This window comes from Aspergillus glaucus, assembly GCF_001890805.1.
Source record: "Aspergillus glaucus CBS 516.65 unplaced genomic scaffold ASPGLscaffold_4, whole genome shotgun sequence".
Classification (NCBI taxonomy): domain Eukaryota; kingdom Fungi; phylum Ascomycota; class Eurotiomycetes; order Eurotiales; family Aspergillaceae; genus Aspergillus; species Aspergillus glaucus.
Window position 1 is genome coordinate 1,600,724 of NW_019170456.1, and position 13,312 is coordinate 1,614,035.

The window sequence follows — 13,312 nt, forward strand, 5'->3', positions numbered from 1 at the left end:
TGGGAAACTCCTCCCGCACTGCCTCGGATCTTCATACAGCTTGTCAGGTACTTCCTCACTCCAGCGCCATAGCCGTCCCGGCTGCGTCAAAATACAAGACAAGGATGTCTGCTCTAGCGTGAACTTTCAATGCGCTGTCGTAATAATGGATCTCCTCGGGATGCCACGGAGAAAGCCGTGGGCGAAGATATGGTGCGCCGCGCAGGAAAGCGCCGTCTTCCATGAACTTGGATGCTCTCCGCACCGGACTGCCGTATGCGGTTATAGTCGAGACTTGAATGGTTTATGAGGCTCGGGGACGGAGCTGGCGCCATGTAGACGGTTCATTTGCGGGTCGTACAGTGGCTCGGGCGTGACGGTAGCCTGGATTTTGCGCCCGAAGTATTCGATTCCAACAGTCTCGCCCTCGACCACAGTGCTGGGTAGCCAAGCATAGGCAATCGGTTTGCGAACTGTATACCCAAACGCTGCATTGGTGACATACCCAGCAGCCTGGTTGTTATAGTACACTGGCTCTTTTCCAAGGACCATGGAACGACCGTCGTTGATAGTAAGGCAGCGCAGTCGCCGAGCCGGTTGTTTACTGCGTCGTTCGAGGGCAACTTTACCGACATAATCCTCTTTTTTATCTGCAATGGCGAAACTGACACCGGCTTCGAATGGGTCGTACTCGGTGGTTATATCGGTGCCAAAAGTGCGATACCCTTTCTCCAGCCTCAATGCATTAAAGGCACTGCGACCCGCTGCGATAAGTCCATGCGACTTTCCTGTGTGGAAAATAGCGTCCCATAGCCGTTGGCCATATTCAGCACTAGTCTGGATCTCCCAGCCAAATTCCCCGACGTAGGACTTGCGCAATGCTGTGACCGGGATCCCCGCGATGGTTGCCTTTTTCACATGCATGTAGGGAAGGGCGTTGTTGGAGAAGTCGTCTGCTGTGAGGCCTTTGATGAAATCTAAAGAGCGAGGTCCCCAGAGACCGATGCAGCAGGTGCTGCCAGTAATGTCGCGGACTTGGACCCATTGGGCCGGGGAGTGTTGGGATTGGAGGCGTGCTTCGCGGGTGAGGTAAACTAGATCGGTAGCAGAATTCGCGCCAACTTGGAACAGGTCTGTGTCGAGTCGAGCTGCGAATATGTCACTGTGGATGCGGCCATCTTCGTTCAGGAGAAGAGCATAGGTGATAGTCCCTGTCCCTGGTTTCGCCGTGACATCGCCCGTGGATAATCGTTGCAGCAGACTGACAGCCCCAGGACCAAACACCTCAAACCGATGAAACGTAGTCACATCATACATAGCAGCTGCATTGCGCGTCTTCCACGCCTCTACCGCAGCGATGGGTGAGTAGAACCGCGAAGACCATGCATCTCGCTCGACAGGCTTCCACTCATTCGGAAGGCTCTTGAGCAGCTCTGCATTCGCCTCGTACCACGACGGCTGCTCCCAGCCTCCGACTTCTCGGAAGAATGCACCCAGCTCCCGTTGTCGTGCGTGGAAGGGACTGAGTCGGAGGTTTCGAGGTGACTCTTTGGGTTGTAGGGGGTGTAGAATGTCATATATCTCGACAAAGTTCTGCTGCGATGTCTCGTCGACGTATTCCCGGCTCATTTGAATTTCTTCAAAGCGGGATAGCTCGCATTCTGCGACATCGATTTGAGATGTACCCGTGGTAAGTATTTCCGCTACAGCCCTTGCAACGCCCGCAGAGTGCGTTACCCAGACAGCCTCAGCAACGTAGAACCCATCCAAACTCGGTGCTTGTCCGATAAGTGGACCACCGTCTGGCGTAAATGAGAAGATACCGTTAAACCCATCAGCAACTTCAGTCTCGCGCAGCGCCGGCAAGAGTTCTTGGGAAGCCTTCCACGCAGGCTCAAAGTCCTCAGCCGTGAACTGCAAACGAGAAGGCATATTCTGCTCATCGACGTGTTTAGGCGTTAAGCCCAAGTCCGCCGCGCGAACCGGCATTGGACGATGCCCGTAGTACCCGATGCCGTACTGCTCGCCATGCTCGCGGTAGTAGAGATCCTGGTCTTGATGTCGGAGGATTGGGAGGATTGCGTTGCGGCCGTTGGGTAGGTTTCTAATTTCTCGGTTGGTGAGAGCTGGGACAGCGGTTGTTTTTGCATATTGATGTGCTAGTGGGAGTAGTGGGATCGAGACACCGGCCATAGCGCCTACTTCGACGCCCCAGAAGCCGGCACAGGAGATGACGGTGTCCGCAGGGATGGTGCTGTTAGGTGTTGTCACGCCTGTGACATGGCCATTTGTCTGTTCGATGCCGGTGACAGGCGTTAAGTCGAGATACCGGACACCGGCCTGACGAGTCCTTTCGATAAGCAACTGTGTCGCGCGCGCAGCAAGTGCCAACCCATCGTTAGGCGTATGCAAACCCCCAAGGACAACATCCTTATTCAAATGCGGATACATCTCAACACACTCCTTTGCACTCAGTAGTCTTGCCTCAATCCCCCACGACTTCGCGTATCCATCCTTCCTTTTCAACTCCTCAACCCGTTCCGGCGTCGTAGCAACCTCCAACCCACCAACGTCATTAAAGCAATTCTGTCCATCTTTCTCAATCGAGCTCAGTTTCTGGACTGTATACCGTGCCAATTGGGTCATTGTTTTCGAGCCATTGGTCTGGAAAACTAGCCCGGGCGCATGCGAGGTCGAACCACCGGGGAGGTTGAGGGGGCCTTGTTCGATGACGGTTATGTCTTTCCATCCGCGGGAAATGAGCTCATCGGCTAGGTTTGTGCCAACAATGCCGGCGCCTATTATGACTGTCTTGGGTGGCATGGTTATGTTATCATGGATAAGAAGTAATTATTGCTAGAAGTGTATGTGGATGGGGTTGGTATAATCGTTATTTGTAGTTGTCATTTTGATATTCTTGGAGATGTCTATCATGATACTATACCGAGGTGTGGTGATATCAGATGTACGAGGGCAGTGGGGACGGATGAGTATACCGTGCATGGGAATGGGGTCCTTTTTTCCTGAACGGGTTATCCAGCGCGGTGCGGTTACCCCGCATAGGCTGGGTGTACTGCTGCATGTTGGAGGGGCTTCGGTGTGCCGGTGTAACATGTATTTGCTGGTGGACACTTTAGAATGAGGTAGATTGTCTTGTTCAATGAGTGAATGGTTTGTTGTTGTGTGATATCGTCGCTATCATTGCTATCGCGGTCTTGTTAGGGTTGAAGCTATCGACGGCTGTATACGTCACCACGGACAGAATATCAAAGAGTGTTCAATGTATTTCTAGGTGAGATTGCTTAGTAATAGCTGTGACTTCTCAGGGATTGCTACTCGTTTATCGTGGGGCTTGGTGGCTCTGTTCTGTATAGGAATCCAAAACGATTCTTTTGAGAAACTGAAAAGGTGTTCATGACTCAAGAAAATCAATGTATAGGTGCATTAGTCGTTATATTCATTCTGCAAAAAGAACCAAGCAAAACAAGAAATCAAGTCATAGCTAAATCATACAATCATACAGCACCTAATAAACAAGACTACCACTAGCCGGCGCACCACCACCCCCCATCCCTCCAGCTGAGCAACAACCCTCCATCCCACACCCCTCGCCACCACCACCACCAACAACATCCCTCTGCCCCTTCTTCCCAGTCATATCCAACTCCCTACAAAACTCATCATCCTCCTTACTAACCCCCGCAGCCGTCGTCTCCGGCAACCTCTGCCTAGCAGGCCAGATCTCCTTCCCCTCTTTCTCCTCATTCTCACGGTGCTCGGTGACAATCTCCCGCACCGTTGCCTGGAAGTACAACGGGCCCTTCTCCATCTTGGGGTGGAGTTCGCCGTTGACGGAGACGCCGTTGTTGAGGTTCTTCTGTGTGTTTATGCAGAGGTCCTTGTCTTCGGACATGATGCGTTTGTACATTTGGTTGATAAGGTCGAAGTCTTCGGCGGAGGATGATTTGTTGCGGTAGACTTCGTATTTCATGGCGCAGTTTGTAGGGGATGTGGGAACGAAGCGTTGCATGAAGAAGAAGTGGGGTCTATGTAGTTAGCACAAGCATAACAGACTGAGTAAAAGGTGGGAAGGTAGGGGAACTCACGAGACAGTCATGCTCGCATTGGGGAAATAGTAAGTACTAGCAATCTTCAACCCCCGCTCAATCTGATCCGGCTTCGTATCAATAGTGTAGGCACTCAGATCCGCCAACGCCGGAATATCTGGATGCGACGTCTGGCACTCATTGTAATTATCCGCCAAAATCTTCCAATTATACTCCCCCTCCGTCTCCCACGTATGATCAAACTCGTAGTCCGTGAAATCAAAGTCCTTGAACCTTGGCTGCAGATCAATATCCTTGAAATCATCCTCCCACGCGATCTCAGGCTTCTCCCCGCCATCCAGGTTCACCCAGATAAACCCATTGTTGTCAACGTGTACATGAATCGGGAGGAGCCCATTCTTGGACTTGTCGAAGCCGTCGACGTCTTGGTAGCCTGGGGCTTTGGCGAGCTTGCCATTAAGACCGTAGGACCAGCCGTGGTACTGGCAGGCGAAGATGCGCGAGGTGCCGGATTCCTCGGTGACGACGGGGAAGGCGCGATGGCGGCAGACGTTGTGGAAAGCGTTGATTTGGCCCTGGCGGTCTTTTACGAGGACGAATGGGTAGCCGGTGATCTTGTACTGTATCCAGTCACCTGTGTTGGGGAGGCGCAGGATGTGGGTGGTCAGTAGCCACTTGCGGGAAAAGACTGCACGGCGCTCGAGCTCGTAGAGTTCCTGTGAGGTGTACCAGGAGGCAGGGAGGGCTCTGGCGGGAGTCTCCTTGCCTGTGGGCGTGGCGCTGGAGGAGGCAACTGGTTCAAGACCGAAATAGTTTTTCCAGAGGGACATTGTGATAGTTAAAAAATTGCTTTCAAAGCTGAGACTGGTGGTAGTTGATTGTTGACTTTCACTGAGCGGGCTGGACCTTGATATAGTCGTCTTTGAGCCAGGATATCCCAACTCGTATAGTATACAATGAGGGTTTCTCCCGATCCCGTGATCGGGTGTTCGCCCGTAAGTTGATAACAGTTTCATTCCCGGCCAATAGAAATGGGCCTTGTTGACAGTTCTTCACGGCTCTATGCCGTTTTTGGATCATTTGATTGCTATGCGTGATTTGGTTGGACGGGAGAGCATTTACCGAGAATGATTAAGATTTCCATAGAGCGGATAGAGGGGTTAAAGTGGGTATATGGACTCCGAATCCCAATTTGGCAAATAATCACCTCAAAGATCGAGATGTTATCGCGAGTTCTTAGAAGATATCAGATACCCATGCATATGTACAAACTAGAATGTACATGCAGTCCTAATCTAATGTATCGTAACGCAACTCTAGTAATCATTCCCCGTCGACCCATAAACATGCACCCCCGTCTCAAGCACCTCAACCTCATCACCAACTTCAACATATAACCCATCTCCCTGCTCCTCAGCTTCCCTAAAGTCCCTATCTTCTGGCACGCAATGCATACCCAGATACCCCAGCGCTGCCTTATTTCCCGTTTCGACGGTCCGATACTCCACTAAAGTCGTGCTTGGTTGTGGCTTACCCTTTTTCTTTTCTGGAGGCGGGATGTCTGCGTCGAATTTACCCGTATCTGGGTTGACATTAGGTATTGTGCATCGAGACGTGCGGCAGACTACGGATAATGCCGGTGCTACATTAGCCCGTGGTTCTGTGTTGCCGGATTTGGGTAAGATGCGGTAGCGTTTCCATGTCTCTTCTGCGTAAGCGGGAGCACCTGTGACCCAGAGATTTGCGCGAAAGCGAAGTGCATTCATAGGTTGGTTTTCCTTTGGCAGAAGGGTGGATACAGCGTGTACCGATGATAAGCTGTTGATATTGACTGGTTGCTGGTCCGTGTACCCATGCATGGCGGGGGAACCGATGTATTCAAGCGGCGCGAGATTCAGATCCGTACGGAGGAGAGATTCGGGTGTACATCTCAAGAGTGTGAATGGTTGTTTCTCCGGGATTGCCAGGAACTTCTTCAGCTTAGGCAGCGCTACTGCGATAGACGGATTCCGTCCCATATCAAGCCCGTTCGTGTCACGACGATGGATATTGAATGTCTTGTGTTTCAACTCATCCACAGGCTGAAGAGGCACAACAACAGCTACCTCAGGTGTCGCAAAGAAATTCCCCGTACGCAAGAACATCTCCAACCTCCCAGTCCAATCAGGAACATCCGGATCCCGAAACCTCAAAACTACACACCCACCCGCCTTCACCAGCAGATCAGACGAATCACTCCCCCCATGCGGAAGCCACAATTCCGTCTCAATCCGCGCCATTCCCGGCTTCGTCCGCTGGCTGATAAACCGCCATTTGCCATCTGTTTCTGCTGCAATCGCGAAACATCTATCGTACATGAATCCGGTCTTGGTAAGTAAGGCACGATTCAGCTCGATGGGCCCGCATGATTTTACCGGGTAGATGTAGATTGACTTGATGCGGATTGCGCCATTAGTTGCGATGTCTTCTGGTATGGCGTATTTGGAGTCATATTGATCTGTCATGTTGCTGTTGCTGGTTGATAGGCCGATCTTTCGCAGGTGTCGAAGTGACCGGCGTGTTTTAGAGGTGTTTCCATTTTGGACGATAGCCGCGAAGACCAGGCTTAGCAACAGCACGAGAGCTATGGAGCCATAGAGAATCGTAGAAGCATTGAGACCTTGAAGACCTTGTATAAGTTGGAGCAGCATTATCGGAGCTTTTGGGAAGAGTCATCAAAACGAGAGTGCGATGTTTCAATACGCGCCGGTTGCACTCGGCAAATCTTTCGGAATCGCCATCCTGCTGACTAATCGCATCTCCATCTGGGGCATTTCAGACATCTTTAGTTAAGAGTGTTGAGCATCGGGGCCAGGGATAGGAGTTTATCGGGGTATTCCTTCTTCTCTTGGTTGTTACGTCGTCGTCTGTTGGTATCAGAGCGATTTGATTGTCGAATTCTCGTTATCTCAACACATGCGGACGCGGGGAAGCCCAGTAGACAACAACCGTGCAAACCATACACTATCTCCAGTATCAGTAAACCCCAAAAAAGCATATTTTCACCAAAATAGAACAAACACGAACAACCAACACAGCTATCTCAACATCTGCACCGGAGCCGCTCACGTGAGCGGATGCGGGGAGATAACAGCCCTAACCCGGCCCGGGTGAACCGTTCTAGACGGTTCGGAGGCCATCCGAGACCCAAGAACTTTCCGCCCCGCGACCAAATTACTGCTGGATACAGGGTTGTGTACAATTTGTGCATGATAGCTGCGCGGACAAGTCATGTGCACGGATCCCGGGATGTTGAATATTATGGGCCCGGATGCATGATAGATATTGATTACTCTATTGGGTAATGTTTTCCAGGAAAGGGACAGGTAGGACCAGACAACAGTATTGGAGAAGCTGGGTTTGCTTCTAATGTGGATGTTTGGTAGCTTGTACCAATGCTCTGATTTGACAATTAGCTGCTTCTTGCACATTCAATTGGAGTACCCCCGCAGAGTCGGTGACAATTGAGGACGGAAAGATCGAGCACGTTGTAGATTTATAAAGCCTGCCCGCCCAAAAGTAACCAACTTTCACCATTAATCCCCCCCCAAGATCTTTAATAATGACCAACGACAAGAACCAAAGAATCATCATCGTCGGCGCTGGCATCTTCGGCCTCGGCACCGCCCTCACCCTCAAACAACAAGGCTACCAAAATGTCACCATCCTCGACCGCGCCCTCCCCCCCGTCCCCGATGGCTCCTCCAACGACATCTCCCGCGTAATCCGCTTCGACTACGGCGACGAAGTCTACGCCCGCATGGCCAAGGAAGCCTACGATCTCTGGCTCACCCCGACGTTTAAAGAAGCTTTCCACCAAACGCCTTGTCTGTGGGTTACGCAGAAGGCGTCCCCGGGACAACCCGTGCAGGAAATGGCGGAGGAGTATAGTCGCAAGACTAGGGACGTGTTGACGAAAATGGGGGAGCCGTGGCATGGTGTGCCGTCGGCGGAGCAGGCGAAGAGGGAGTTTCCTGGGTTTACGGGGAAGTTGGGGTCTCCCGGTTTCGATGCGTTTTGTAATACGAGTGCTGGATGGGCGGATGCGGGTTTGGCGACGCAGAGGCTCGCGGCGAGGTGTGTTAATGCTGGGGTTTCGTTTATCACGGGGCCGAATGGGAATGTCACCGATTTCGAGAAGAGGTCCGATGGGACTGTCAAGGCTGTTCGCACAAGCGGTGGGAACAGTGTCGCGGGTGACATGTTCATCGTGGCGACTGGCGCTTGGTCAGCTAGTCTCGTTCCCTCGTGGAATACCATGATTGCGGCAGCGCAGATCGTGGGCTACATGCGCCTTACTCCCGAGGAAATGGTCAAGCTCAAGGACCTTCCTATCTACTTTAACCTGTCGACTGGGTTCTTCTGCTTCCCGCCTCATGATGGTACTGGGATTCTGAAAGTCGCTTGCCATGGCTATGGGTACACCCAGTCTGGTGAAAACAACATCTCCGCGCCTCCGAACGCCCCGCCATCCGCTAGGGCTAACTTCATTCCCGAGGATGGGATTAAGCGTCTGCGTGCCGGTATGAAGGATATCTTCCCGGATCTGGAGCCACGGGGGTTTGAGAAGGTGGGGTTGTGTTGGTACAATGACACGCCTTCTGGCGATTTCATTATGGATTACCACCCAGACCACAAGAATCTGTTCATCGCGACTGGTGGAAGTGGACAGTAAGCATACCCCTATTCTGAATTGCCTAGATTCTGGCTAACTGATGACTACAGTGCATTCAAATTCCTGCCAAACATCGGAAAGTACATCGTTGGATGCTTCGACAAGAGCCTCCCGCAGGACTTGCTGGAGAAGTGGAAGTTCCCGACAGAGTACAAGAATCAGTTACAGGATGATATCTTTAAGGGGGATGGAAGCCGTGGTGGTCCGGAGAGGAGAGAATTGACCTTCCAGGAACGAGATACCTTCAGTACTGCGCTGAAGGCTACTTCGTCGCGGCAGAGTAAGATATAGTTTTAGAAGGCGGTAACTATTGGCTTCATGTTTATTGATACTTAATGAGAACAAGATAATGGCAACTTTTGCATCTAATATTATGCACACACATTTGGAAAACAGTATGTCTACAAGAATCCGCTATAAATTCCCCAAATCCCACCACGTAAACAACCCATCCATACTATTCTCCAACTCCTGCCGATTCACCCCATCCACATCCCCAAACTGACTCGGATCAGTCCACAACCACGGCGTATTCAGCATAAGATTATCACTCGGCACGATCAATCTCTCTCCCCTAAGATCAATGTCCGGAGATGATGGTGCCGGAGCCGTTATTGTTGCTGTTGTATTTCGCACCCTTGGAGGCATGTGCGCCGCTTGTCCCCCATCTGCGGTATTCACGGTGACTTCTGGGGACATGGCGACGATGATCTCGAGAGTGGATGAGCTTTGTGCTGAGCTTTCGCGTGTGATTGTGGGTGTGAGGGATGGATGAAGAAGGCCGGTTGTAGATGGTTCTTGCGTCTCCGGGGTACAGTTTGCTCGTAGGATGTCCCACATTAGACTAACGCTGAGGTAAATTCGGGAGGGAGTCCAGTCGTAATCAACATTCTCGGAACCAAATGCTATATGTATTATCTTTTCCAGCGTTTGATCCTGTGGTGTTCAGTATGAATCTCTTTCCTGTAGACATAGTTGCACTCACCAATGCCCGACAAGCAGGCGAAAACTCCACAAACCCCTCCAAAAACCTCCTACACTTCGCCAGATCCGTCTTCGACTTGAACTTCAACCTCGGATCCGCCGCCCGACAATAATAAAGATGCACCGTAGCAGCAACAGCAGCCGCATGCCCAAAGAAAGCCTCCGTAAGCCTCATCTCCTTCTCCGTCACCATATCAACAATCCTCACGATCCAGGTAGCATGCAACAACGCCAGCTCGCTCGACCTTCTCCAAAATGCATTCGGAATAGCTAGGTTTGGGTTATGCTGGGACGCGACGATGTAGAGAAACGGGTGGTTGAGCATGGTCAGGATACAGTGGTATGTGAACTGTAGTTTCAGCCAGGGACCCCAGTAACTTTTGTTCAGACGGACTTCGGATGCTGTGCGTTCGTAGAATTTGACCGAGTCGTAGCGGTGGTTTTGGGAGAGCTTGTTCTCGGCGGAGGTAAGGTCGGAGAGGATCATTGTGTACATGGAGTCGTGACGCCAGGGTTCTTTGAGGCTGTTATGGGCACAGTCAGAAACGTAGGTTCGCACTCTGCTCCAGACCCAGCCGAAGTGAGAGGATAGACTCCATATGTCGATTTCGGGGTCTGAGCAGCTCATGGTTTCGTCGTCTTCTGTCTTGTTTGGGATGCAGCAGGGACACAATGGTTCAGCGGAGAGTCTGAACAGCCTGTTCTGGTGGCCGTACGACCGTTCCAGTGATAAAAGGCCCCAGAAGACTCTTTTCTTCCGTTGAGCCAGAGGACTCTTAGCTGGAGCAGCGGCTTCAACATCAATCATGGCTGTGAGACAAAGCTGGAACGCGAATCCCAAGTGAAACTGGCCCAGAGACACATTTCCGTCCATGAAGAGTGAATATGTGAGCAGACACAGACTCTCGATGGTCTCAAGGTCTACAGTGCCACTTGCGACACGAAGCATGATCAATGTTCTCGCCGTGTTGCTGTAGAACTGTGACTGGTCGTGGGCGACGCAGAAACGGGACGTCAGCGTGAGGATACTATAGACAAGCTCCTTTGGCAGAAATCCCATGTCCTCAAGATCTTCGTAATTGAAACACCAGATAGGCTGTCGATGGCAGTATTGGAAGTAGAGATCTACTGCTTTGGCGACGGTAGGCGATGATATATGCAGACTGGAGTCTTCGGGGCCTTCGAAACCAAGCTCTGGGGCAAGCAGATTATTGAGGGCATAGTTCGACTCGCTGGGAAGTGAATTCGATGACGATTTTGCGGGAGATGGATCTTCATCGCAGGGTCTAACTTTGTCAGAGCCCTCTTTCAGATAGTAGATTATAGCGAGATACCTACTTAGACCCTTTCATGATAAAATCAACCTTTTCTTCCAGTGATGCTAGTCGGTCCTCCTAAGCCATTGATTCCATCAGCACCCACCTCCCGCGTTGATGCTAAAAAGAGCCCTACCGATTGGTGCGATGCTCTCCGACCAGATGTATAGAGACATGTCTGATTGAGACGAGCACAACTTGAACACACAGGCCTCTCTGCTGGACATCGTGTTTTCTTTCGTCTGGATATCTGACATTAGATCTATACATGCATTCAAGTAAGCAATACATACCGACAATTTAGACAGGCTTCATACGATCGCAATCGCCCACGCGAGCCGTCTCGCGGCATCGTAGTCGAATACTAACTGCTCAATATCCAAAAAGCCATTGTCTATAAACTGGTAAAGATAACTATCGCTGATATTGAAGTGAAAATGCACACTGTCATACTAAACAGCCTTGTGCTTTCCAAGAAACCCCGCGTGGTGATGCTTCTCAAACGGGTTAAAACTTCCCGGAAACATGACATCTGCCATTGACGGCTTTTCTCCGGCATTGAAATGCTTGTCTAGCGAGGGGATGTTCCATTGTTACTGCTGCCCCGTGGGGTATACCCTAGTTGTCAGACATCATTCAGTAATACTTGGGTCAGCGATGCCGAATATAGACATTCTAAACTATGCACATGCAATCTGTAATGCTATGTTCTAATAAAAAGAAAACATAAAATCATGAAAACCTCCGTAACCGCCTCAACCGACTCAAACTCTGATTCCTCCGTAGACCTTCTTCATCCTCATCACTCGTTGTCCCTGAATCCCCCTGCTCCTGTTCCCTACGCTTCAATGCCTTCCGGAAATGGACACGTTCATCTTGTTGCTGTTTCGCGCGGAGATGTACAAAGTCCTCATGTGCGGCTTTTTCTTCGTGCAGTTTTTCGATCTGCATGAATGTATGTGTTAACACATTTCCTTACAGCATACGTACAGCATACCATGATGTACAGGTACAAAGTACAACTATGTATGTATATGTAGCAAGGGGGAGAGAGAAAGGGACGTACATGCTTCAACCAAACCTCCTGCTCCGAACTCCACGCCTTCTGACACCTCGCCAACTGCTGCTGCGCAGCTTGTAACCGTTTCTCCTGTTCCAGCGTCCACCGACACCGTCCCGGAACCATCTTATTATTATCAAGTCTCCAGCTGATTATCCGCACGCGTTTACTTGGCGATGCATACTCGTCGTCATCGTCGTCGACATCTGAGGGATCCGAGCCTTCGTCTTCGGAGATGTGAATCGCATCGTCGGAGTCTGAGTCGTTTGAGTAGGAGGAGGAGGAGGAATCATCGGTGACGGCGACGGGGGATTTCTCTTTCCACGTTGACCGATTAGGTCGACGATTCGTAAATGAGAAGCTGAAGATGTGCTTGACTCTGTTTCCGACGCGCATTTTTGCTGACTGACTGACTGATTGGAATTCTTGGTTGGTCTTGGTTTGTTCTTGTAAAAGCTTGGTTCTTGAAAAGGGATGGACGGTTTATATAAGTAGATGTATCACGAGCCTCGCTTTTTGTCTTACACGAACGCGACCGAAGACGTGGGACATTGGCGTTTCAGCGCTTCTACTTTTACCACTGGTGTACGTACTCCATTCTCCGTGTGTATACGTGGTTAGTTTCCGGGGGCCGACCCCCTCTCCTCCCTTGGTCTATGGATCTCCCAGGCTAATGCCTGCAGCGCGTGGATAATCCCCGCCGCCAGGGCCTTAGTTTCTTGTTTCTACTCCGTAGTTCTTGATTGCTCCGTATTGTATGGAGTATGTGGTCTAGTTGGGCAATCATTAGGTTGTCGCGCCGGGCTCGATACGAATCGAGACTTATGCAGGCTTGATGGGCGTGAAAACGTGGCGATCAATTTGAGCACTGGCGTTGTCAGGTATGTAGGTATGTTATGTATATGGCAGGTATAATAGGGTTCTGGCTTATTTGCAGATAATATTTGCATAGTTGGAAGCCATCGGAAAGTTAGACATGTGTTTATGTCGCCATGTCGCCATGTATGTAATGTTCAATGACATAGGACAAGACCAGAAATCAAGGTATATACAGCAAATAACTCCAATGCTAACCTGTAAAAAGATGAGAGGCCAAGAATAAGAAATGCATCCCAATCCCACGCCAACACTGTACATGTACAAAAAAAGATAATAACAGAAAATCAAAAGTCGTCCACCTGTAAGAAAGCCC

The 13,312-nt window shown here is 50.6% G+C and overlaps 6 protein-coding genes across 6 annotated transcripts; 1 reads left to right on the forward strand and 5 right to left on the reverse strand.

Annotated features, from left to right (window-relative positions):
• Positions 1-261: 261 nt before the first annotated feature.
• On the reverse strand, positions 262-2,802 carry ASPGLDRAFT_23503 (GcvT family protein; the record flags this gene model as incomplete). Its single annotated transcript, XM_022543294.1, has 1 exon — positions 262-2,802. The coding sequence occupies one exon, from the start codon at positions 2,800-2,802 to the stop codon at positions 262-264; it is 2,541 nt and encodes an 846-aa protein (XP_022404191.1).
• Positions 2,803-3,323: 521 nt separating this feature from the next.
• ASPGLDRAFT_44068 (aromatic ring-hydroxylating oxygenase subunit alpha) lies at positions 3,324-4,923 on the reverse strand. Its single transcript, XM_022545941.1, has 2 exons — positions 4,086-4,923; positions 3,324-4,025 (listed from the first exon to the last, which is right to left on the reverse strand). The coding sequence occupies exons 1-2, from the start codon at positions 4,874-4,876 to the stop codon at positions 3,506-3,508; spliced, it is 1,311 nt and encodes a 436-aa protein (XP_022404192.1). The 5' UTR covers positions 4,877-4,923; the 3' UTR covers positions 3,324-3,505.
• A 264-nt stretch (positions 4,924-5,187) lies between these two features.
• ASPGLDRAFT_44070 (MOSC domain-containing protein) lies at positions 5,188-6,797 on the reverse strand. Its single transcript, XM_022545942.1, has one exon. The coding sequence runs from the start codon at positions 6,734-6,736 to the stop codon at positions 5,363-5,365; it is 1,374 nt and encodes a 457-aa protein (XP_022404193.1). The 5' UTR covers positions 6,737-6,797; the 3' UTR covers positions 5,188-5,362.
• An 850-nt stretch (positions 6,798-7,647) lies between these two features.
• On the forward strand, positions 7,648-9,051 carry ASPGLDRAFT_33209 (NAD(P)/FAD-dependent oxidoreductase; the record flags this gene model as incomplete). The annotated part of the gene is made up of 2 exons (XM_022544277.1): positions 7,648-8,756; positions 8,811-9,051. The coding sequence occupies 2 exons, from the start codon at positions 7,648-7,650 to the stop codon at positions 9,049-9,051; spliced, it is 1,350 nt and encodes a 449-aa protein (XP_022404194.1).
• A 123-nt stretch (positions 9,052-9,174) lies between these two features.
• ASPGLDRAFT_119762 (putative C6 transcription factor) lies at positions 9,175-11,412 on the reverse strand (the record flags this gene model as incomplete). Its single annotated transcript, XM_022540085.1, has 5 exons — positions 9,175-9,696; positions 9,746-11,030; positions 11,083-11,138; positions 11,197-11,302; positions 11,354-11,412. The coding sequence occupies 5 exons, from the start codon at positions 11,410-11,412 to the stop codon at positions 9,175-9,177; spliced, it is 2,028 nt and encodes a 675-aa protein (XP_022404195.1).
• Positions 11,413-11,578: 166 nt separating this feature from the next.
• ASPGLDRAFT_44072 (uncharacterized protein) lies at positions 11,579-12,656 on the reverse strand. The gene is made up of 2 exons (XM_022545943.1): positions 12,127-12,656; positions 11,579-12,005 (listed from the first exon to the last, which is right to left on the reverse strand). Exons 1-2 carry the CDS (start codon positions 12,514-12,516, stop codon positions 11,793-11,795), a joined length of 603 nt encoding a protein of 200 aa, XP_022404196.1. The 5' UTR covers positions 12,517-12,656; the 3' UTR covers positions 11,579-11,792.
• Positions 12,657-13,312: the final 656 nt, after the last annotated feature.